This window comes from Anguilla rostrata, chromosome 11, assembly GCF_018555375.3.
Source record: "Anguilla rostrata isolate EN2019 chromosome 11, ASM1855537v3, whole genome shotgun sequence".
In the NCBI taxonomy this organism is placed as follows: domain Eukaryota; kingdom Metazoa; phylum Chordata; class Actinopteri; order Anguilliformes; family Anguillidae; genus Anguilla; species Anguilla rostrata.
In genome coordinates this window covers 13,328,141-13,351,758 of record NC_057943.1, presented here as the reverse complement: position 1 = coordinate 13,351,758, position 23,618 = coordinate 13,328,141, and the positions used below count along the sequence as shown (strand labels likewise).

Here is a 23,618-nt window from a genome sequence, read left to right as displayed (position 1 = left end):
TTGGAGATGAAGCATGAAGCCGTTAATTATAATACGAGCAACTCAAAGTATGAGAAGTATGAAATAGCAAAACACGAGTCAATGTGGCCCTTCAGGATTTTCCAATGATTATTGTACAAAGGCCTCTAACTGACACGCCAACACAACCCTAAATAAAATTAAACAACCCTGGCTGTGCCAGTGCCAATTGTGTCATGTCTGCACCCTGTAGGGTGATACATAATTGGCCACATCATCACATAGAGACATAGTTTCTTTAGCAGGGTGTCTTCACCTTTGCGCAATTGAGGCTTTGCTGGTTAACAGGGCACCTGCGGTCCGTCTACTACATCCGCTGTGGAAAAAGTGCAGTTCTCCTCTGCAATGGCTATGCATCCCGTTTTGAGGACTGCAGTGTGAAAATAAGGGGCACGTGACTGCACGTGACTCTGCATTTATGGAGGATATAGCAGTGTTAATAGGGATTATCACAATTGCTGTAGTCAAAGCATGCCAGTCGTGGCTGACTGCACTGGACTCACGAGACAGCACAATAATGCAGGTGTTATTGGCAGATATGAGTGAGGCCTTTGATGCAGTTAATCATGCAACTCTGATGCTGTTTTTTTTGTGAGGTGAGTTCAGATCCTAGAAACATAGCGTCAACTCTTAACTACGTCCATGGAAGGACTCAAAGGGGGCTTCCCAAGACACAGCGACTGGACCCAAATAACCTCAGGAGTCCCTCAAGGAGGGGTTTTGTCCCCATACGTATTCATGCTCTACTGTATATGAGCTCCAGGAACACATTCCTTAATGACACTGGTTCTGTTGGATATGCAGACAACATCCTTCCATCAAGAAGCCTTGTTATCAACTCTCTTCCTTCAGATCAGACTATGCTGTTGGAAACCCAGCATCTGAACGAATGGACCCTGCAAAATGACATGACCATCATATAGACCCATGTATAGGCTTGAAAGTTGAAATGCTTAAAAATTGTATCTTGTTTTTTTTCTTACCGCTGTAAAGATGAGTGTATTTCACACTTGTTTATGCAAAACCTTCTTATAATAAATTAATGAATTATAATTGGTGAGAAAAGAAAAGGTAGATGGAAGCTATTATTAAAAAAATACATTTTTACACAAATGCACCAGAAAGGGTTTTTAAGCTTCAGAAACATTTATTTTACAACAGCAAATCAGATAAATTACTCATGTTTATTTTGGACACAGTAACTAACCATGCTAAAACATAAAACAAATACTATACTCATATTAACGTGTACTGTATGTGAAGGAGACCTTAACCATTAACTTCTGTGGAACAGACCGTTTAATGGCAACATCTAATTACATACCATTTAAACTACCGTCATTTATTAAAAACATAACAAAAATAAAATAAATAATGCATCATATTACCATATCACTATATTTGCACTATATAATCTTTTTTTAAATATTTATTTAAAGATTCTAAAAGAACATTTCTTGATCTGTAATCCAAGACAATTTGCCAAATACATTTTGCATTCAATCAAACATTGCATTTTTTTTCCAACATCTCAATGAAGCCACAGCAAGTATTTGAGGATTTGGGACAGGTATTCCACTTCAAATAATCACAGATGAGTAACACGACCAATCGAATCAAGGAAAAGAAAGGAAAGGCCGGGCACTGGGTCTCAGAATTAATAGCAATAAAAGGTTGCTTTATTTTTTTTGGTTTTAAAGACATACTGAACAAAGCAGGAAATTGTATGACAGAATGTTCATTGCTTTCATATGTTGCAATTCACTTATTGGCTAGTGGAAACAGTTTTTTAAATTTGACCAAAGAAATAGGAAGAAAAGCGCTATATGATTTTAATTTCACATGAAAAAAGCTTTCTCACGAGCAAAGATAAAAGGACTACGGTACCTTCATTGCATTCTATTTAGTGTATATGTCATTCTAATGTATATATGTGTTTATCTGTTTTAACAGCCCCTTCATGACTAAAGAATGACTTCCCCTTTTTTACGAACCTGCATTATGTGATTTGATGTTGATGATAAAACACACAAGCTATTGTAATGATACCTGATTGAAGACATCTAATAGCATGGGTTTCAGTTTAATACTGGTATGATTTTCAGTTTATTTACAGACTGGCCTTTTCAATCCCCTCTTCTATGACCACATAAGTGGCAGTTAAAAGCATGTCAACATTCTATTTGCAAAACACAAACTCAAATTGAATGAGAACACAAAAGACATTAATATTGATCCCTCCTTGTGGATGAAACACTAAAATGAAGGCTGGATTAAAGAACAATTTTGTCAATCATTCAGTATGCATTGTAAACAGCTTAAGTCTAATTTTCAGATCCCAGTACAAGACTCACATTGCACACTCCCCCCCCCCCCCGCCCCCCCCATTCCCCCCCCCACCAACCTCCACCCAAAACACACACCAGCAATGATTGTAATAATGTAATGATAGTATATATGATGAAGCGTCATAGCGAGAGTATTATTTTATCAAAAACTATTAAAAACACCCCGCTGCTCAAGAATATAGATGATGTTCTGATATACTTATCTTAAGTTATAGAATGCACAAACTTGATATGGAACATGCATTACCAGCACCTTACATGAGGAGGATAGCTCTGCATTTCATAAGCTGTTCTGTTCTTACGAGGACTCCAAAGGAAATGCATTAAATAAGATTGTTCTGGAGTACCACTGCTATTTCATCAAAGGTAAAGAAATCAAAGTCAATAATTTGTTTTGTGGAAGGAGCCTACCAGCTTTCCTTAAAGCTTGTCATTACTTTATCCATGCTATAGTGGTGAACTTTCACAGGCGCTCACCGACACAGATACACACTGGAATCTGTGCTTGGAGGACAAAACTGAGAGGAGCGAGGAGAGAAAAATAACAGCAGCACAAGCAAAGAACTGTTTCTACTGTCCACATCGATGCCCATATAGAGAAACAAAAACACACAAAGCAATCTCACCTAAACGCTGAATTTAGAGCAAGGTCTTAGGGTAGCTAGTGCTTTCCCACAGCCAGAAGACAATGAGCCTGCAATAATACAAATAAGTCCAAAAAGGATCACAACAATAAATTAATATAACACAGAAAGCAGTGCAAAACAACAGGTCTACAGTACCTTGACATTGCCTTACAACTAAACTCCATCTGTCAAATTACAGGCTAGTAGATTCCCTATTTGAACACTCATACCAAGAGTAAAATTATCAACAATAATTCAAGACACAACTCCAAAACATGGCAAATAATAGATACACAAATAATATTAAATATTTATTGCTCTGTGTTGCATCTTTCATGTAATGCAAACATGCTTCTAATTCCCTTTCACTCTCAATAAGTTTAAAATGGTTATTATTAGTCATCACTGTCTAATTTAAATGGCCATTGGGAGATATAAGAATTTAAAGACATTTTGGAAGAGGGGAAATGAAGAGACCATTTTGTAATTCGATTGTTACTGAACTGTCCCATACAGGGTGGCAACACAGACATTTTCATGGCAAACTGATTTGATCCATCTCCAGCAATAAGCTGTTAAGATAATATCTAATTACCTCATCCCAGGAAAAAGATGCAAGTCTGAACTGGATTGAAATCAGAAGATCTGATTAGGGAGTATGTGAATAGGGAACTCGCATGTCAGTCCCACAGACAGACGTGATGACTGGCTCAGATTGATCAGACAGGATTTCAACAGACCGACAGACAGGCAGGCAGCCAGACACACACACACACACACACACATTCCAATCACTAACCGATGCTTCACCAGGGGAACAGAATATCAGGAGTGATGGAGTTACTGTACTGATTCCAACATCAGAAGCTGGAAAAGTGCCACATAGACACATACTAACATACCATAATGCCTCCTACAGTATTTGATCAACCACACCTGGCAGGCAAACCTCCCCAGTACCATTTGAGACACAATGTGCTTTCCTATCACAAAAGCCTGTTTGTGGCAAACAGATCAAAACTACACTGTGCTCCGGTTCTATAGCTAAATTGGGTTAAACAGAGTGATGAACCACTAAAGAGTGTGATAATGACAAATTATTTATAAATATTTGTCTTTCATTGCTAGAATCAAGGAAATCTGAAGCTGGGTTAAAATGACTTTCCATAAAGAGATGGTGACAAGTAGGCTAGTCTTCTATGATACAGACATTCACCACCGCCTGTCCCCATCCCCGTCCCCATGTGTATAGGATAGGAAATTCTAGCAGGCTCTCATCATGAAACTAGAATCCTTTTGCTGACCTCATCTTAAAGAAGACATATGGTACTGCAGAATCCAGGTCAGTCTGAGAACCTACAGCTGTGGTGAACATAATATAAATAAGCCAGGCGCAAGGTGTCACCAATGTCAGGAAAACCAGTCTCAGTCTTAACAAACTGTCTCAAAAACCATACTCATGCCATTAAGACTTGGAAAATGGCTTGAACCGAAATGACACAGCTTTGAGGATATTGACAATGTTCTCTTGAGCAGGGAGTTCATATCCAATAACCAACTGCTGCATCTGTTACACCACTAAACTGAGCAAACATGAATTGGGAGAGAAAATTTCTTATGGCAAATGAACACTGAATATGTTTGATAGTGGCAAAGCAAAATGGGGATATACTAAAGCAATGGTGACTTGCTTCTATCAGCTAGGAGAACTCTATTTAAAACAGTTCTGCCTCAGTGATAAATTACAGTTTATTTAGATTATTTCCAATATTACCAGCTGCCTAAAGAAGAGGAACATTTAAAGAAGCTTATGAAGCTTCTGACCATCTGAACCGACCATTCTAAACTGTGCGTTCAATGACTTACGTAATTTAGACAAGTAGGAATATATTTCCAATAGGGAGAAAAAATAAATTAATAAAACTAAAACAACAGATAAGAAATAAGACTTGATATTCTGTAGGTATGATCTACAGCATTCATGGATTTGTTGATTTTAGCTACTGAAGGACTCTTGTTCCTTTTTTCTTACGGTGCAAAGCTCATGTAGAGAGGATGGCTAGACTATGGGGGTCACATGCAAAGGGGAAAAGATGCTGTGGGTTCCCACACACTACCCACACCTCATCACCACCATCATCATCAGTGGGGGGGGGGGGTTCACTCGGCAAACCACACCTGGCGTGGGTGTTCTAGGGTGTCAGAACATGAGCACTGTGCACATGCAGGTTGAGGAGTTCTCGTGACCAGTGCATTTCTAAGAAAGAATAAAAATAGAACACGAATGACAGTGGCCCATTCAAAGCACACACACAAAGGTGTGCATACAAATATACACACACAAATTAAATATACCTACATAAATATACATATCTATATATATGCATACATGTCTGTACACACATCCATACACACTTACTCGTGAGATATGAACATACATTTCGCACTTATGTACATGTAAAGGTAAACGCACAACTAAGATACATTAATATGAAAAAACCAAACCTAAACTGTTTGAACACTACATGCTACAAGACTATGCATAGGAGTGTGGGAGTGGTTTGCGGGGGGAGATGAGGGGGGTGGGGTCACGGGAGCAGTGGAGGTAAAAGGCCAAGAAACAAGAACGTGTTTCCCTTTCCCTAAACAAATATGCTGATGTCTGCTGCTTTCATGGCGGATAGAGATGTCTGTGAAAGCTCAGCTTGCATTCCGAACATCATATCTCTCCTTTCTCACTCGCTTGGCCCTCTCCTTCTCCAGTGTTGAAATGACCGTTTTTTTCACCCAATTCCTCTGTTCTTTTACTCTTCCCAGTGTTGGAAAGTGAGGGGAGCAGGAGGACGGAGGTCTAGTTGAAGCCGGTGTCGGTCCGGTAGCTGGCGTGGCTGTCGGCCGTCAGCTGGGTGGTCTCTGTGGCTGAGGAGGGCTGCATCATGATGGGCTCTCCTGCCTCTGTGGGGACAAACGTACACACAGGGAGGTCAGGAATACACAGAAACACACAACACACACCACACACACACACACACACACAACAGGACACATGCCACTGACAGTTTACACTATAGAAGTTTTCCATTCGAATCAAACTCATTTTGTTGACATTTCAATTATATTTGAATAGTTAAATACATTCCGGCAGCCCTACAAATCACACAAAACCAGTATCCATCTGGACAGTACAGACAGAAAACAAAGTCGGCAAAGCAATCATGGGTGTTTTCCTCTGCTCTAGTCAGCTATGTGGACAGACGCTACGCCTCACAGGCCAAACCACTCTTCTCGCATCAACAACAAATTCACTCTCAACGGGTTTCTCATCTGGTCCATATGTGCCTAATGTCTGACAGGCCGCGAGGGATTAGCCTGCGTGAGTATTAATTGTAGCTCTCCAGTGTGGCTGCAGGAGCTGTACACTGCCCCCTGGTGACAGCCAGAACAGACCGAAGGCGCTCATTAAACATTCACACCTTAACGGAACAGACAGAACCATCCTGAGACACTACGCAGCATTATGGCATTCTAAAAATATACACAATGGTACATCTCCCTCACTTTAAAAGATTTGCATATCCCAAAGATTTTGTAAATTCAAGATCTAAGATGTTCACAGACATTACGCTATATACATTTTACTTCCAATTACCACAAAAGGTTTTATGATAGCAAAGTAACTATTGTTAATGTATATATATATTGTTGGTATAATTAAAATGTGAGGTACTCAAAGGCTGAGCAAATTCTTTGCTGGGGTCAAGGACTATAGAATTTCTGCCTAATATGTCACTCTCATAGGTCACTGGCCACTGTATGGATGCTTGGAATATTTTCTTAATTAGTTAACAGTTCACAAATATAGGAAATTACATGCGTGTGATATCAAGCAACCATCTGCACATTGATTTTCTGCAGTTGTCGTGTTTCAATGTAAAGCCCTGTATCCATAAAACAGCTGTTCCACAGGAACACTCAGTACACCCAAAATAGCAGTTTTCAAATGTAGCAGGTCTCAAAGTGATGCTTATTCAGCGTGAAAAACGGAAGCTATTTAATGAGCCATTTTAAATGATTTCAGAGGGGCGGGGCGGAGAGGGAGAGCGGGTCGCAGGGCACTGGGGCCGTGCCTGAGCTTCGCTCCCCGGTGGGGCGAGCGGGCCTCACCTCTCTCGTCGGACTGGAGCTGGGCCTCCAGGTCCTCCGGGGACACGTAGAACTCGGGCTCCGGCTCCATGGGCGGCCGCGGTTTACACTTCCCACAGCAGCAGTTACAGCAGCAGCACAGACAGCAGCAGAAATAACAGCCTGTAGCCAGGCCGCAGAACACAAACAACGCCTGCAACAGGAGAGAAGAGGGAAAGAGTCATTACTGCTGGGATAAACAATGAACTCAAACGCTTACTGTATGTTTTGGCAACACTACACTAATGTGTGGTCATGCCCGCAAAGCATTCGGTATATGAATCTAAAGTTGAATTTTACAGAGAAATAGACTTCAGGTAAGGAAGAATAAAGGAGAAAAGAAGGGTAGAGTGGGGGGGGGCAGAGAGTGAGAGAGAGGGTAGATAAACGTACTGGCTACACCACGGTCTCTTTGGAGACAGAGCGACTTTAATATCACGTCAATGCTAATGAGGCATCGTGACTGGTCCATTTCCCACACTGCCGTGTGAACATGCCTCGTGTTTTCACACGAGAGGCCACGATATCTCAGTCAGCCCATCAGCAACCTCAACCAACCACTACCAAAGCAGGATGTTAGCTTGCATTTCGCTATAGAAGGGTCCGATTGTTCAGTGTAACTTGTGGTAACAACTTGACTAATTCATTCGGGGAACTATAAATTTTGCCTATTTCTCTGGTCTGGGGTTCTGCAATACCAGGCTACACACTATTCATACAGCACTTATGGATTCAAAAGCACAACATTCTTTATTATTGATTTACTATCTTGGTTAACCTTACATTACTCTGTGTGGTTTTACTGTATTGTTTGGTACATTCTGTGAAGCACTTTGAGCCAGACTGCAGTATGGAAGGTGCTTTACAAGAAAAGTTTGTTGGCAATTCTGTTAGTGCAGAATCACGATGTGACCATAAGAACGGCACAAATGATATCTAAACCTTGTGGCTGCGAGGTCTGGACTACTGCCATTTCTGCAGCACAGTGGGGGCGGAGCCCTTACCCCCGTACGCTCCTCGGAACGTGTGGAGGCCGCTCTTACCTTGGCCCACCAGCTGGACAGGACGAAGTAGGTGTTGACGTTCTCCTCGCCAAACTGCTCGGCCACGTACAGGCCCAGAGAGCCGTACTTGTCGTAGATGTTGCGCTTGGTGGGGTCGTTCAGGATGGCGTGGGCGTTGTTGATCTCCTTGAACTTGTCCGCCGCCTCCGGATTGTCTGGGTTCTTGTCAGGGTGGAACTTCAGTGCAAGTTTCCTGAAAAGGCGAGAAGGGGAGGAGGGAGGGTGGAGAGGGAGAGAAGGGATATCGAGAAGGGATAGCAAGTTTTATGCAACTACTGTAGCTCTGGCCTCTTTCACACATTGAAGGAAAATGAAGCAACACGCAAAGATTAAAGGTAACGAAGGTGTAAGTATTGAGGAGTGGTTTGCCGGTAGTTTGTACATTTCACTGACCTTGCAAAAAATACTACTAGAAAACATGTAGCCCATTAAAAACCAAACTAAAAGAACGAATGCTTTGGACCTCAAGGACCAAGACTGTAAACCTCATGCTCTAAGCCTGCCACATATCAAAGCCCTCTGCTTATTCCCTCAATACAGGGACCAAAAGCAGTAAAACCTTGAAATGCAACACAACTCACTGTCACCCTCTAGTGTATTCCAGTGGAGGAAAATCTGGGAAATCCACGGAAGCGCTCCTCCAAGCAAATCACCACAAGGGATATTTTCTCAGGTACAAGCAGAAATGTAACGCCTTTTCCTGCTGACTTTCTCACAAGGTGTCTCTCAAAATAGAGGTTTGCAACAAACGTTTCCTGATTAAATAAAGGTTAAATATAAAATACTTCCCACATAGATAATGGGGTAGCCACAGAAAAGTCAGTACTTTTCAGTGTCAAAGAAGGCCCAAGTGAAAGGGCAGATTGCAATATTAAATGTATAAACAATACAAGTACATTATTCTGGTATATATTTGTTACCAGAGCAGAGGGCAGTGTGTAAGTCTTAAAATAGGCACCGGGAACAAGGGAAGTACCCATCAGCACATGAACACCTCTGTCCAGTTCCCCAAAATGCTCTCCCTCTCTTGCCCTCTTTCTCTCTCTCCATCGCTCTGTGCATAAGCATTGGTTAGGCTTTGGTAGGGCAGAGCAGGATGGGTGTGGCTTCTCGGGCATGCTAACCTGTATGACTTCTTGATGTCATCTGTCGTGGCATTCTTGTCGACGCCAAGCACATGATAGAGGGTCTCTCCAGACGTGGAGAGCGAGCGTTGCCTCTGGTGTTCTGACATGGTGACTCACGTACTCGCCAGTCTGCAGAAAAGCATAGTGATGATGTCATCTGCGAGTGTGGGGTTTTTAAACCAGAAAAGCCACTTTCAAAATGTTGCCAAGTCATCTGCCCCAGAGGTTTATCAGCAAGTGTGGAAAAGGTCAACAGAGATTTCTAACAGATAGTACAGTGACACAGAGACAAACACGCAGACAAAAACAGAGAAACAATGAAATAAAATGGATGAGTAATGTACGCACACCGTAACAATAAAAGTGGCAGGGAGATAGAGACATGTTTCATTCAATTCTAATGAGGCCACTGCTGCAAAATAATACTAAAATTAAATAATAATATTATCTGTATTTCATATGTGAATATCACCTCTGTGGTGAGGGTACAACCATGCACCTTACACCATAAACAGGACCAAGATAAACTACCAGGGATCATTCTAAATAGTGTACACAATTTGTTGCAACTCTATTCTCAAAGGGATAGTTCACTTCCTGTTGTTTTTATTTGTTGGTATTATTTCATATTTAGTGTTTAGTTTCAACCAGCCCAGAAAATGTATTTGTTTGTAATCTAAAGCAAGCAAATGTGTAGGCCATTTCAAGTAACTCCAAAGCTGCTTGGACAGTAATAAAGGTTGTACTTTGTATTGCCTGATAATTATTTATAGAATCTTATTTTCAGTTGGGACCACTTCATATGGTTCATGTGACCTTAGAGACTGCTGCACTCAAAGAAAACAAGTGCCAACATGATAATAAAAGAGATATATATGTTTCTACCTGTGAATAAATTCTAGAAAAATAAAAGTGTTCGTATGTAATAATCAAGGTGTTCCTTGAAGTGTATTTTCTTGAAACCACACTTGCAAATGGCCCTATACCTGTCATTATAAAGCTTGCAGGCAAATCAAAATAGTACATACACTAAAACTTAAATAATATTGAAAAACAACACAAACTATAGATTTGACAATATGTTATGGCCATATATCAAAGGCAACAAACTAAAAATAAGTGTGGTTCAAATAGAATTGTAAGCCTTTTGTCTCCCTGCCCCCTATTAGGTCAGTGTGAGTGACACTCTCCCTGCATCTAATCTGACTGCACGCCAGAGGACATTATCAGATTAGCCACTTCCACTTCAGTGACTATGTGGCGGCTTTACTTCTGTGCTGGGGCCACCAGCAGCCACTGCAGGAGTGGCCCAATAACGTTTGCTGGAGAGAGCTGGTCTCAAACAGTGGCCTATAAGTCACCCCGTGTAGCCTGAGCAATCATAATGAGACAGGTCGCATTGTGTAGCCCAGGTAGGCTATTCGTAGTGGATAACACTGCCCTGTGTAGCATGGGTAATCAGAAGGACACAGGTTGTCCTGTGTAGCTTGTATAATCATAAAGGGACACACCCTGTGCCTGAGGGTTGAATTCACAAAAGAGGGGGCAATTGTGAGGGCTTCCTTATAATCACACAGAGCAAATATCAATGATAAAAATACATATAATGATTATTACCATAAAGAATGAAGTACAAAAACAATTTTTTTTAAAATAGACAGTTAGATTACATAGTTAGACAATAGATTACATCATTTTTGTGATTCAGGAATGAAAGTTCTATTGTTTATTCTGTTCAAAATGTTTTCTGTCGATCTTTAAATTGGATGAATTTGACGGTTATGATGTTGACCTAATAAGCTATTATATGCTGTGCACCCCGATTGGCATACTGGCTGTAAGCATGTGCACCGCTCATACAGGCACCCCATTTACACTGACAGCAGGTTACACGATCACGGATAATCTGGAATTATTATAAAAATTCAAAAGCGTTCAGATAGCATGAATGTAGCCTAACTGTGGCCTCCTATAATTTCTGGTGTGCTGTGAATAGGAAGGGAAGAGGTAGGACTATGAGGCCTGTCAGTGTACAATGACATGAGCAGTGAATATCTGAGTGTATTTTTCAATAAATGTAGGCTACTTGTATGCACGCCCAATCTAGGTCTTTTAAATCCCTGATTTGCAGCAATGCAGTGTTTTGTTGTTGAAAAAGAAGGGTTCTGGACAATAAATGGTCTAAATTACTGATATAGTTCAACCCTACAGTCTACATTTTTCAGTTATTTCAAGTGTCACAACAGCATTAAAATCATCACTGGTGACTGCCATCACTTTTGCATCAATAGGCACAAAATCAAGACTGACAAGTGATCAAACTGGTCTTTTCTGAAGATACTCAGTTTGTTGACAAGGTTGCAAAAGGCAAAACATGGGCCTAAAATAACATTTAGGCATTACAAGATGATCAAGGCTGCTACAAAACAATGCAAACACAATTAGGCTAGTTAGTTAGTTGTATTGGACAAGTTGATAAAGACCAAGTCTTACACTGTCAACGATTTCCATTTTGGTTCTTGATGAAAAGCAGTAATCTAACTTGACGAGTAATTCTAGGCTTATCCATTTGACCTATATTCCTACTACCCACACTGTTTTGCATAAAATATGGGTTAAAATTATGCCAGGCCCACATCCAATTACATTTACCAAAATTGTATATGTGATCATTTTTATACAGTAAGTGTCACATAGCCGTATATTAACATAAGGGATGCGCCAACCATCAGTGTCTGTTGATAATGAAAGAACAGATTTATTTGAAACATAAGTTAAAACAGACTATTAATGCCAGTGAAGAGTGATCTGGGTCAGACTTCTCTTCAGACAAGTTTACAGCCACGCGTTTTAGATTTAAAGATGTCCTCTCTACTCCCGAGTCATGACCAGACTGGAGCGGATCCAGTCTCTCATTAAGCCTGATTACTGACAGTTTCCCTGAGAATCATAGCCCTGCAATGCAGCCCTGGCCCCTGGCACCCCTTTGGCCCCACCCCCCCCTCTGCTGCACCATATGGACCAACTAAATCTTTTGCACCCCACCCCCCCAACCCATCTCTCTCCTCTTTCTTCTGTCTTTCTGTCTCTGTTTACACAGTAATTCCTGACTTGTTATTTTGTGTGAAATAAAATGCATGGGAAGACATTTTCCCAGCAGAATTCACAATCAGACCGTGTCATGGTCATTTTACATGACACCATGAAGCTCCTGGAGAGGCAGAAAGTCCTTTCTTCACTTTCTCTACCCACAAACAAATACTGTAGGGTGCCAGGGGGAAGGGGAGGGGAGAAGGACACAGAAGCGAAAAGAGAGGGAGGAGGGGAGTGTTTTGTCCTGACAGTGGCCTACGTTCTCTGACAGAGCTGTAGGAATCAGCTGCAGGAGCACTTCGGTTTCCATGACCGCCATTAGCGGCGTACGTTTGAATGAACGGGGCGGGCCTTCTAAATCCCAGACAGATGGCCCGGATTGTCGTGGCAAGGAAAAACAGGCCCAGAAAAAGGTGCAGTTCTCTTAGAACATGGCGTATTTATCGGCTTTGCTATGAACAGAGTCCGGCAGAATCACCAGCACAACCAGACCTACTCCCATCATGCAAAATTTACAAAGTATCAAGTATTTATGTGACATTTTGTGCAGCAGTGCAACATTTTTGTATTTTATAGATTATTTTAAATGAGCAACTTAAAGACGTGGAGATCCTTGGGTATCTCATGCTGCATAACACTGGCGGAATTCACCGACATTGGGCCCATACACGTCCACTCAGTAACTGAAAATGGCCAGTTAGGTTTTTGAGCCATCTGGCCCTTAGTTCATCAGTATGAGCCAGTTTCTTACACTCTGTGACATAAGAGGGCTTGATAACTGAAAAGAAATCAGACTGTGTGCAGCTGCATTCATGAAAACGGTAACTGAAAGAAATGCGGAATCTAACTGGAGAATAAATGCCCATCTAAACTACATTATTGTCTATATTGATTAATGCCATAATTGAAGAAATATTGAAGAAATTCTAATTTTGCTGAGAGCAATAAAACTGCTTGTTACAAACACTTAATTGCAGTTTAAGGATGACCTGTATAAACCCCCAGGTGAATAAAATTTCCCAAAAATTCCCATAGGACAAAGCACATAGCCTATGCTTCATGTTCAACTGTATTGAACTATGTACAGTCAGCAGACACACAATCGCATACTACAGAACAGCTGATTAAATTAGAGTTAGAATGCTACTTTGGAATAATAAAAATGCAGGTACCAAAATAATGGCTTACAAAAACAGAATATAGAAAAGCACTAGCAACTTTCAGTGCAGCAAAGGTTATTTATGAGGGGGGTGCGCTTTAACAAAGAGCATTGCTTAGATACCAAAAATAACCTACCATACACCTAATTCACAGATGCTGTCATTTTTCCATTCAAGCCTCAGAAATACCACTACCATGGTCTGTGTTATACACTAATTGCCTTCTCAGTTTCCATCAGTTTCATTTGCATGTGAATGTAGCAGCAACCTCTCAAGTGTGCTGTTTGAAATTTTGTTCGCGACATGCAAAATATTTTACTCTTATGGTAAACACTAAAATGTTTTTACTTTGTTATTGTCACCCTGACCAGCACCTACATTACTAGCTACCCATTAGCTTGCTAAAGGGCTGAACTTGCTAATTAAAGAAAACCTTTGCGGGTAACTAGCTGGGAAGCTAGTTGCATAATTTTGTATTTTGCCAAGCTAAATTAACTTGCTAGTAAGCAAGCACCTAATAAAGCTACAAATTTAAAGTTTTACAGCTTCGTTTCTTTCCCTAACATTTCACAGCCATTAAAGAAAAAAAGAGGTACTGCCCCCAATGACATCACCAAGTGCTGACAAGTGCTTTGGGCCCAGCTAACATGATAGGTCATAAATGTGTTTTAAAAGTTTTGTGAATATTAGATCTTAAAAATGTATAGTGTGTGGAACAAAATGTAGTACCAGATGCTCCTATCTCTAGAGCACAGGTGACAAACTCCAGCTCTGGAGGGCTGCAGTGTTTGCTGGTTTCTGGGGTGCACTGAGCATCAGTGGTTCATTTAAGTTATTGATTGGCTAAGGAATCACACACTCAAGGCCTTAATTGGTAGCTGATTGAGCAGAAACCACAAAAACCTGCAGACAGTGTGGTCCCCTTGGGATTCAGTTAGACACCCTGGCTCTAGAGCTTCTAGAAAGGAAAATTACTGCTTGTAATTCTGGATAACGGCTGGTTCTACTGAGTGTCAGTCAGCCTTATTTTAAAGGTCAAAGACTGAGGGGGGCTTAAATTCCCCCAAATTAAACCCCAAAAGAGGAGATCAGGACCTCTCATATAAAACAATTGACAACCGGTTTATTAGTAAATTACAGCCCTGGAAGTTGGCCAGACATGCCTGGTGTATAAACCTGGTCAGGCCCATAGACTATAAGGCTACGCGACTGACAAATGCGGCTAAATAGGTTGTATAAAAATATAATCTAGGTCCAGAGAAATACATTTTGTAGATGTACAAAATTTAGATGTAGCACCCTGGGAAGAGTTTTCTGAGAATAAATGAAAATTGGGTCCATCCTGTTCCTGGTTTCCCATAGCCCCAGCTATGCAGAAATCTCTGTGTGATCCTAGCAGAGCCGGGGCAGCTGGACATGGCAGCACTGTTTCCAGGCACAGGAGGGCTGTCAGCCTGCAACACTACCCAGGGTAACAGGAAAACACCCAGGTCCCCCCTGGCTGCTGTACCGACCAGATGTCCCACGCAGGCGCTGGATCCTGGCCGCTCTGCCCGACCCTCTCTGGCCCACATTTCACTGCATGTGCCTGGTTAGGACAAGCCAGGAGGGGAACAGAAAAGTTTCAAATGGCTGAAGAGGTTTACTGTGCCCTGGCAAAATAATCTGTACATAAGGGTGTTTCCACTGTACCGGGCAGGCTGTGTGTGAATGGCTGGATCGGGCTGTCTGCCTCTGTTACTGACATGCTCTTCTCCAGCCTACAGCAGTCTCTTAACAAGGGACATGTTGGAAAAGCAGACAAGAGGAACGCATTCATCCTTAAAGAGCAAGAGGCATCCATCCCTCAATGTCAGGTATCAGGGCATTCAGGGGATAGCGCAGGTTACTTTTGGGGCAGAACAGATTCAGACTGATGTACAAAAAAAAATTATATTTTTCAAAATATGTTTTAATATTAATAATTTTTTGCCAAATCATCACCTGGTTAGACAGCCGTAAATGAAAAACAAAATACCAAATGCTTGCTAACCTCCCTGAAATCCCTTTCTATTAATCCCTAGAAAGCATCAGGATTACAATGATTGCACAGGATGATGTAAAAAAACAGCCAAATCATTCTTCAGAGAGGAACCCCAGAACTTCATCATAGGGCAGCAGTAAATAGATGGAATCTCACAATGTAAAATAAATTACCAAATAATTTCATTGGGTTATCCAACTATCTCTGAGAGAAATAATTACAGACAATCCAATCCAATCACAGTTCCCCAATTTGAGTGTTCTCCTATTTCTCTAGAAACATACAGTACGATAAATACATAAAAAGTGAGGCAATAACATGATTCTATTAGAGTTGTTGCAGCTGCATATTTAATCTGCGACCACAGCACAAAATGCAGCCAGCCCAACATTCAGGCCATTTATCTCAGATCCTACAGTACAATGCCTCCATTTTGGTGGTAATTTCCTACACATTACATGGGACAGCTGCAGGCTTAGAGAAGTCTGAAAAACATCCCAGCAGGAAAACATATTGCTACTGCAGATGGTCGAGTGGCCTTTTCTGTCCAGAGAGTAAAATGCAGAAGAGACTAACCTTGTTCTGCTCCTAATTTTGGTGCAAGTGCACATGTAGGATATAAACATGCCTCATTTAATGCAGACAGTTGAGGCAGAAAAATGACACATATGCATGTCCTTTTGAATTAGAGCTGGGTAAGGAGGAGGGAGCAGCGAATCAGGCCACTTTATCACACTAAATTTCGTGGGTTTTTTTTGATGCATGTGACCACCTCCAGAGTGTGCATCCTGAACTCCCGAGGACCTTGTCCGCACCCCTCTTTTCCCTGAATGAATCATGTGCATCTCCTATCATAGAACATCTTCAGTGATAAACTGCCAGAAAGAGTTAAGGTCACTAATCTCAGAAGCTACTCTGGTGCCATTTTTTAAAAGAACCCACCCATACGGCCATTGCCACTGGTGTGTCATAGAGGTAATAAAACTTATTCAAAGACCTTTTCAAACAGTATTACAAAGTGTGCACTCCCAAGCATATGTACTCGGCCTACTATTCCCTTGCTCTTTCTAAAGGATTAGCCTAGGTCATATATACTGGAATCAAAGAAGAAGATACTTTCAATTTCCCTTTCTGACTGTTTCGATTTGGTTAGAATTTTACGGTTACAAATACTGAACAGGCAAGCATGTGGCATTATCTCAATCAGGTGCAGCTGTGGAGGAAAGCAGCAAACAAATCATTGCCAATGTGGGCAGGCATGTTTCCTTGACAAGGATGGCTTGAGATGGGAAAACGTAGGTTCAAACAGCATTGTTCCAGGAAAGTCGTTCACAGATTTACGACATGCAGCCCAACACTGTGCTTCCCTGCTGACAAGCATACGTACTACCTTATCGGCTTACGATGCTGTATACAAAAATACCATGAAAATAATGTATATTTATTATTTTGTGTCTGCTAATGCAGCCTTACTATACTGTAGCAGAATATTCTACTGTGTTAACAGTACCAGTTTATAAAAAGCAGGCAAACTTACTTAGTTTGCAAATTAACACGCAGATCTGCCCGAGCACTCCACAGGCTAGCCATATTTAGGGAAAGAACTTCCCCAATCTGCAAACATATAGGCTAGTAGCCTAGCCTAATGATGTTCACACCACCACATTAGACAATTTCTTGTTTGAGCAGGACTTGGTTGTACAGAATTTAACCATGAAAATATTTTTAAAAGCAGAAAGAAAGATTATGTTTAGACAGAATTATAAAAGTTGGTCAGCAGAGGAAATTCAACAGAAGGAAAAGAAGGGTCTGTTTCTGTCCTGTGTAACATAACATTTCTGATCAATAAAACGTGATAAGCCCCTAACTAGTAAATAGCTTAGAGCATTTAAACCTTTAAAAAAATAATTTAATTCTTTCCAGCTTCCCATTCTGGACAGAAATGCCCTGGGCTCCTTTTTTATCAAGTATCCCAGAACAGAGGTACTGGTCTAGATCACGTTTCTCTGGTCCATGTCCTAAACTTTCCCATTATGAAAAAGAAAAAAAAATTGATTGTACATTAGCTCAAATACAGACGCAGAAGTGCAAGTGTTGGATTCAAAATGCTAAATTCGTATTCAACTACTTAGGCTACATTATTTGAGGCATGCACTGGGTGCGCTTGCACCACTCTATACTATTATGATCAACCAGCATTCATTTTCGAAACAAGACCCTTATTATGGCCTGTTGGTTTGATATGCAAAAGTTGGATGTGAGAGGAAGAGAGTAGGGAGTGGTGACTGAGGAAAAGGGTGGTTTATTGGATGAGATCTTTATCACCATTTTCTTGCTCTTTACCAACTGCAGTGACTCAAGACAGAGATCAGTACTTTTTTCTATGAAAATTAAGGGAGGGAATGAGTGACCATCTTCCAGAATAATAATAATTGAATTAGTGAGCAACTTCTTACAAGGCTGAAGCTCACTGTCGCTCAGTATAGGCTACAAACAAGTTTGCCATTCATGAAAACAAGGGTACGGTGGATTTAAGGCTACCAGGGTTCTTTGGGTTAATGTGACAATGACACTCAACAAGCTACCAGTCATAAGCGAGAGATTTGACTCCCCTCTGAAGGGTGCTAGTTGTCTCCTGTAGTAGGCCTATGTGGAGGGTAGAAGCTAGGGTGTAAAACGGTAATTTGTTCATACAGCACTGATGGAGTGTACAGGCTCTGTTACAATGTTCCTGGTGTGCAGGAGCAGGAGGGAGAGAAGTAATTCAGGAGACACAATTAGCAGATTCAAATTGAAAAAAAAAAAGAAAAAAGAAAAAAAAAACTGCTGGGATAAATATAGTTCCAAAAGCTCACAGCTCTTGGTATTAACCTAAGTTAAGACACAGGCGTCTTGTAATAGGTGATGTAATGACCGCACAGTTATAAAAAAGGTTGTCAGAGAACCAAGATAACTTATATGATTATAAGGTCATAAGATAACCTTAGGTAGGTTATACCAAGATAGGTTATAAGATCCAAAGGTCAAAACAGTTAGGCTACATCAGTTACAAACAGGTTACATAATATCTAAGATTCATATAGACAGGAGTGGAAACCACATTTTCTCATGATCTGATGAAGGTCCACTGGCTGAAAGCTTAGCACTATTAAAGCCAACTTGCAATTCATCCCAGTGTGCCCAAGTTGTTTTCTTTATAAAACATCTGAAAATGCATAACAGGAAACAATGTCTGAACATGAAAGCATGTATTAATGAGTATCCCCTGATACCCTATCAGTTTACAGAGAGGTATTCCCCACTAAGAATCAATATCATACAATGTGATCACAAAGCTACGACCTCATGGACAAACACAGCTGCTCACAGGCTTCACCACTCCAAAACCAAAGCAAACATGTGCTGTCATTAAGAATGACAATGACCACATCACATACAGAGCCTGTCCAGGAAACAAAAAAATAAAGGAAAAAAAACTTATTACAATTTGGGAGCAAACTGACCCGACAGCCAGTCTTATTAACATGCTTGAAATAAATTTTAAACGATTGACTAAATCATGGGAAAAGACATGAAGGGCTGAGACCCCTTCATTTCCCATTTCAAACACACTTCATCATATAGGCTACCCGGCCTTCAGTACTACATTCAAGAATGGGACCACTGACGTTCCTTATATTTTTGTTGAATTATAAGGTTATTACCATTGTACAGAGGTAATCCTTTAACAACCCTAAGCATTACTCAAGTTTGCCATCCAAACCCTTCTTCTTGCCTCTCCTGTTCCAAAACATCCATTTAAGACATTGCAGCAAAAATAAATCCTACAAAACAATCAATTTGACAGAAGACAGATTTTCCAGTATTAAACCTTACATATTGGTAATGTGACTACACACTAATGTCAAAATGAACTAATCAAAGCTTATCAAAGTCTGTGGTGGGCTCTTAAACCCACTGGCAGGAGATGGCTATTTAACCACAGCACTCAAATTAATTAGCTAATGGTAGACACAAATCAATTGTCACCTTTGCTTGAACAACACATGCACTGTGGAATGTGGAACATTCTGCATAGTATTGCTGATGTGTATAGATCCTAAAATGAATGTTCCGTTTCCGTAAATGTCAAAATTTGACTGTTACACTTTGGAAGCAGCGTTACTGAGACTTAAAAAGGCCGCTACAGATTTAAGAATCATTCAGCTCAAAGTGGTCAGCATACTCTAGACAGGATTAAGCATTTTCGAAAACCATGTACAGACCATCTGGGTGGTGTGTTCTTTGCAAGTTAAGCCAAAACCCTTCTCTGGGTTGGATTTTAACTTATTTCATGAAAGAAAATGCATTAAACTTGTTGTGCTCCAATTAGATAAGTCAAACATAGACTACTGATCATTTCTGTTAAATTAACTCTAGAAACCTTTTAAACTACTAAAGTAAGAACATTTTTTTCATGATACTGTTCAGTTACTGAGTCTTTGAATATTTAAAAACTGTGAAAACAAATTTCCCCTGAGGGACAATAAAGTATTGTCTTGTTGAACCCCTGGAAGTGTCTAATGATGAGATTCAGCACAATAAACCTCTGAGAGAGGGGAAAAGGAATGTTTATTTCAGACCAATTTAACATTACAATGAAAATGAAAACAAGGAACTGGTTAAGCCTTCACAACATGGTGCAGATTGCACACAGTCCACTGACAACTTCCAACCATCCCACCTGCTATGACCTGCTCAAAACAGAGAGGAAGGCCTATTGTAAAAATCCACATACTGGCAACCAGTTACTTTGCACCCAACATTAAGAAAACAGTACATTTACTTGACATGTCACAAACACATTCTGTTCTATCTAGTCATAACACCAGTTTGTGAGCTTTCAACTTTATAAGCAATCTAGCATAACCAAAACTAGACTGGAATAAAAACAAGAGAGGCCTCTGAAATACTCACATCTGACAATAATATTAAACTGAATTTAGAAAGGCTCAAATTTACAAACAGCATTGCAAAATAAATAAACAAATCGTAAGACAGGCAGCGGGACAACGGAGGCAAGGACCACAGGGAATGGTGCCTGGCAGAACTTCTCATTAGCAGAATAACAATGAACGGGAAACTCGGGTCCAGGAGAAAGATGGACTTTGTTCAGACCCTGGTCAGCATTCACAAGGCTAATAAAATACTCTGAGATTGAAAATATAACTAAAAATGGCCAGTGACAGTGATGAGTGGTCACAGCTGGTCAATATTGGACCACATAATATGATGTCATGGTGACATCATGGCTGAGCACAACCTCTTCTCCAACTCGTTGACTCACCCTTCACTGACTCCTAGCCTTGCTAGTCATCTCTTCTTCAAACTCAAGAAACTGAAGCAAGCCCTCTCTCACACAAGAGAGGGCTTGCTTCAATCTATCACAACCAGGCCACAACACTCAACAACCACTGTAATAAATCAATGACAATTAGTAGATTTATTAAAGATTAAATGGGTATTGAAAAAGAAAAAACTAGAAGCAAAAGTCAAACGTTTGCACACAGATGATGGTGACAACCCTTTTTAAGTCTCACAATTTTATACAGCTTTTTCTGTGGGCTACTAGCTTATAACAGCAAGACAATTTATCTGAATAAATAATAATTTAGCAATAAGGTGTGTTTTATGCGAGAAGACAATGGGAAATTGAGTTCACTTGCTTTTTGCGGGGATTTGAGCAAAATATCACCAGATGAACAAATATAAAAGAACATTTAGCTGAACATCTAGAACATCTAGCTACATGGAGTTAGAAACGTATACATGAGATGGCGACTACATCCCCCACACTGTTACCTGTTCACTTCTGTGAAGCTGTACCCTCCTAGAGTATCAAGAGAATAATCAGGGGTGGTTACTTAGCAATGCGTTCTACTTGCAAAAATGCAATAGCGAAACAAGATACAAACATATTGCTACATTACTACATATAGCGTAATTACAGGCGCTAAGATCTTTACTGAAGAAAGCGTAACCTCGTTTGTATGGGCATAAAGCCAGTTTTGAAATGAGATGCACGGCCTAAGATCCGGATCTGGTAATACCACGCATAACCAAAATCACGAAAAAGAGCTTGGACTGAAAGGGATAGAATGAACGTGCAAAATAAATCACAGCGCAATCCGATTTCCTGGCTGTGTATATGCGCATTGGAAATTGGTGTAAAGAAACATTTATTTTTAATTTTTTTAAAGCAAATAATTCGCTGGATGGGTGAATACAACGCGAACGACACAATATAGGCTATACCCGGCATCAGTGAGGTGTCATTTTAAACCAATGAGGTTAGCTCGCTAGCTCGGTGGGAGAATGCGTCCCGCACTACAACACGATCACGAACAGATTTTAAAAGAACAGCGATAATCAGGCCAAAAAACTAACGACTGTACCCTGGATGTAATTTTACATTGGGTTATTTAAAACCCGCTAGTCAGGCTTGGATTTAAGCGCCTAATCTCTGCACTGCATCAAGAGCAGCACATACAGCATCCATATTGGTTAGCCTGCTACCTAGCTAGCTCCAGGCACGGCCAGCATAAAGTCAGCAGTAATCCAAGGACAGGGAAATGGCTATTTGCATGGCAGGGAGAACATATTTCACATTTCTTAGTTCATTTGCAACCGCTGGGCTCTTACCGTCTTGTCGAGTTCAGCAGGTAGTGGACTCGATGGGTTTTCAATTCAGTTTTGTGAACTATACCTGATTACGATCGCATCCCAAGAAACGGCACACACTCGTATACCAAGCTACACACACAAGCAGCCGCATCAGCGCTCTCTCTCCCGTTAGTCGCGAATTGACGTGCGCGCACCCCGGAATGAGAAAGTGGGAGGAACGGGGAAAGCCCGAATGACGAAAGCATACACCAGATATGGACAGATGGGATTAAAAAGAATAACAGCCCTTAATATGTAAAGAGGCGTTAGTGGTCGTCTGAACACGTTTGCATCGATAAACGAATCGAATTTTCAAATAGCCATTAGCCTCTGTTTACTCATCCATAGCTATACAGGTTACAGGAATTAAACAGGAAAGCTAGCCTATACATATGAAGCAAATTTACGTAGTTAACAATAATCAGTAAAGGAATGATTCGGACTGATATTAAGCTTGATACGTACAATGGAAACAAGCGACACAAACCTTTTGGTGCACTACATGGATTTTTATTCATTAAGAAACTGTTTTCTCAGCCAAAGAATAATATTTTTGGTATACATTAGTAAATGTGGTTCTGCAATTTGTAAAACTCGTTAACATAAATAATATTAAACATTAAAAATTAAATACATTGTCTCCAATTCTGGGAAGTTTTATCTAATGTAACCACAATGCTTCAAATGTTTTGCAGCAATCTCAATTTGGGGTGTGGAAAGATATCATATTGTATTTTATCATATAATGGTTACTTCCTGCAACCATTTGAAAGGACTCCTGCACACTGTCTGCTACTACCAAATACATTTATTAAATTGCAAAATTTTGGTCATTTAGTCTTTCTTTTTTCGCAACTTATATGTTACATTTCAATAAATGTTGATTTACAAGAATTTCAACATTACTTAATTACTTATTAAATGATTAATTAAATGAATTTACATGGTTATTTGAGATAAGATGGATATTTAAAAGTGTCATAACACTGAGCTCCGGGGACAAAATGTGAAAACCACAAATTTTAGTACTTGTAAACTGATGCCACATATCAGACAAACAATTTAGTGTTGTAGTTCTTTCAGTTTATATAAATTTGGATGATGCAAGCAAAATGGACAGTCTCTCTCCCCCCCCCCCCCCGCCCCATATTATTTCAGTTTTAGTTTTAAGGTTTTGATTATTATTGGGTCGTATTATTATTATTATTATTATTATTATTATTATTATTATAATTAACAGTAACAATAATTTTACTGTTTATAATAATAATAACA

At 40.3% G+C, this 23,618-nt stretch overlaps 1 protein-coding gene across 2 annotated transcripts; it reads right to left on the bottom strand.

The window, feature by feature from the left end:
- Positions 1-1,145: 1,145 nt before the first annotated feature.
- On the bottom strand, positions 1,146-22,522 carry LOC135233978 (dnaJ homolog subfamily C member 5-like). Of its 2 annotated transcripts, XM_064298030.1 has the most exons (6): positions 22,323-22,522; positions 21,483-21,510; positions 9,363-9,494; positions 8,218-8,431; positions 7,157-7,328; positions 1,146-5,947 (listed from the first exon to the last, which is right to left on the bottom strand). In XM_064298030.1, the coding sequence occupies exons 3-6, from the start codon at positions 9,470-9,472 to the stop codon at positions 5,844-5,846; spliced, it is 600 nt and encodes a 199-aa protein (XP_064154100.1). In that variant the 5' UTR covers positions 9,473-9,494; positions 21,483-21,510; positions 22,323-22,522; the 3' UTR covers positions 1,146-5,843. The 2 variants fall into 2 exon arrangements, with proteins under 2 accessions (XP_064154100.1, XP_064154099.1); XM_064298029.1 differs by lacking the exon at positions 21,483-21,510 and having other exon boundaries at positions 22,323-22,519.
- Between the last annotated feature and the right edge of the window lie 1,096 nt (positions 22,523-23,618).

Bases quoted from the DNA above. Each gene is read 5' to 3' on its own strand.
- LOC135233978 (XM_064298030.1), bottom strand. From the start codon at position 9,472: ATGTCAGAACACCAGAGGCAACGCTCGCTCTCCACGTCTGGAGAGACC. The intron at 7,329-8,217 runs GTAAGAGCGGCC...CTCCTGTTGCAG, and splicing joins TGTCCAGCTGGTGGGCCAAG to GCGTTGTTTGTGTTCTGCGG. The intron at 5,948-7,156 runs GTGAGGCCCGCT...TTGTCCCCACAG, and splicing joins GCTCCAGTCCGACGAGAGAG to AGGCAGGAGAGCCCATCATG.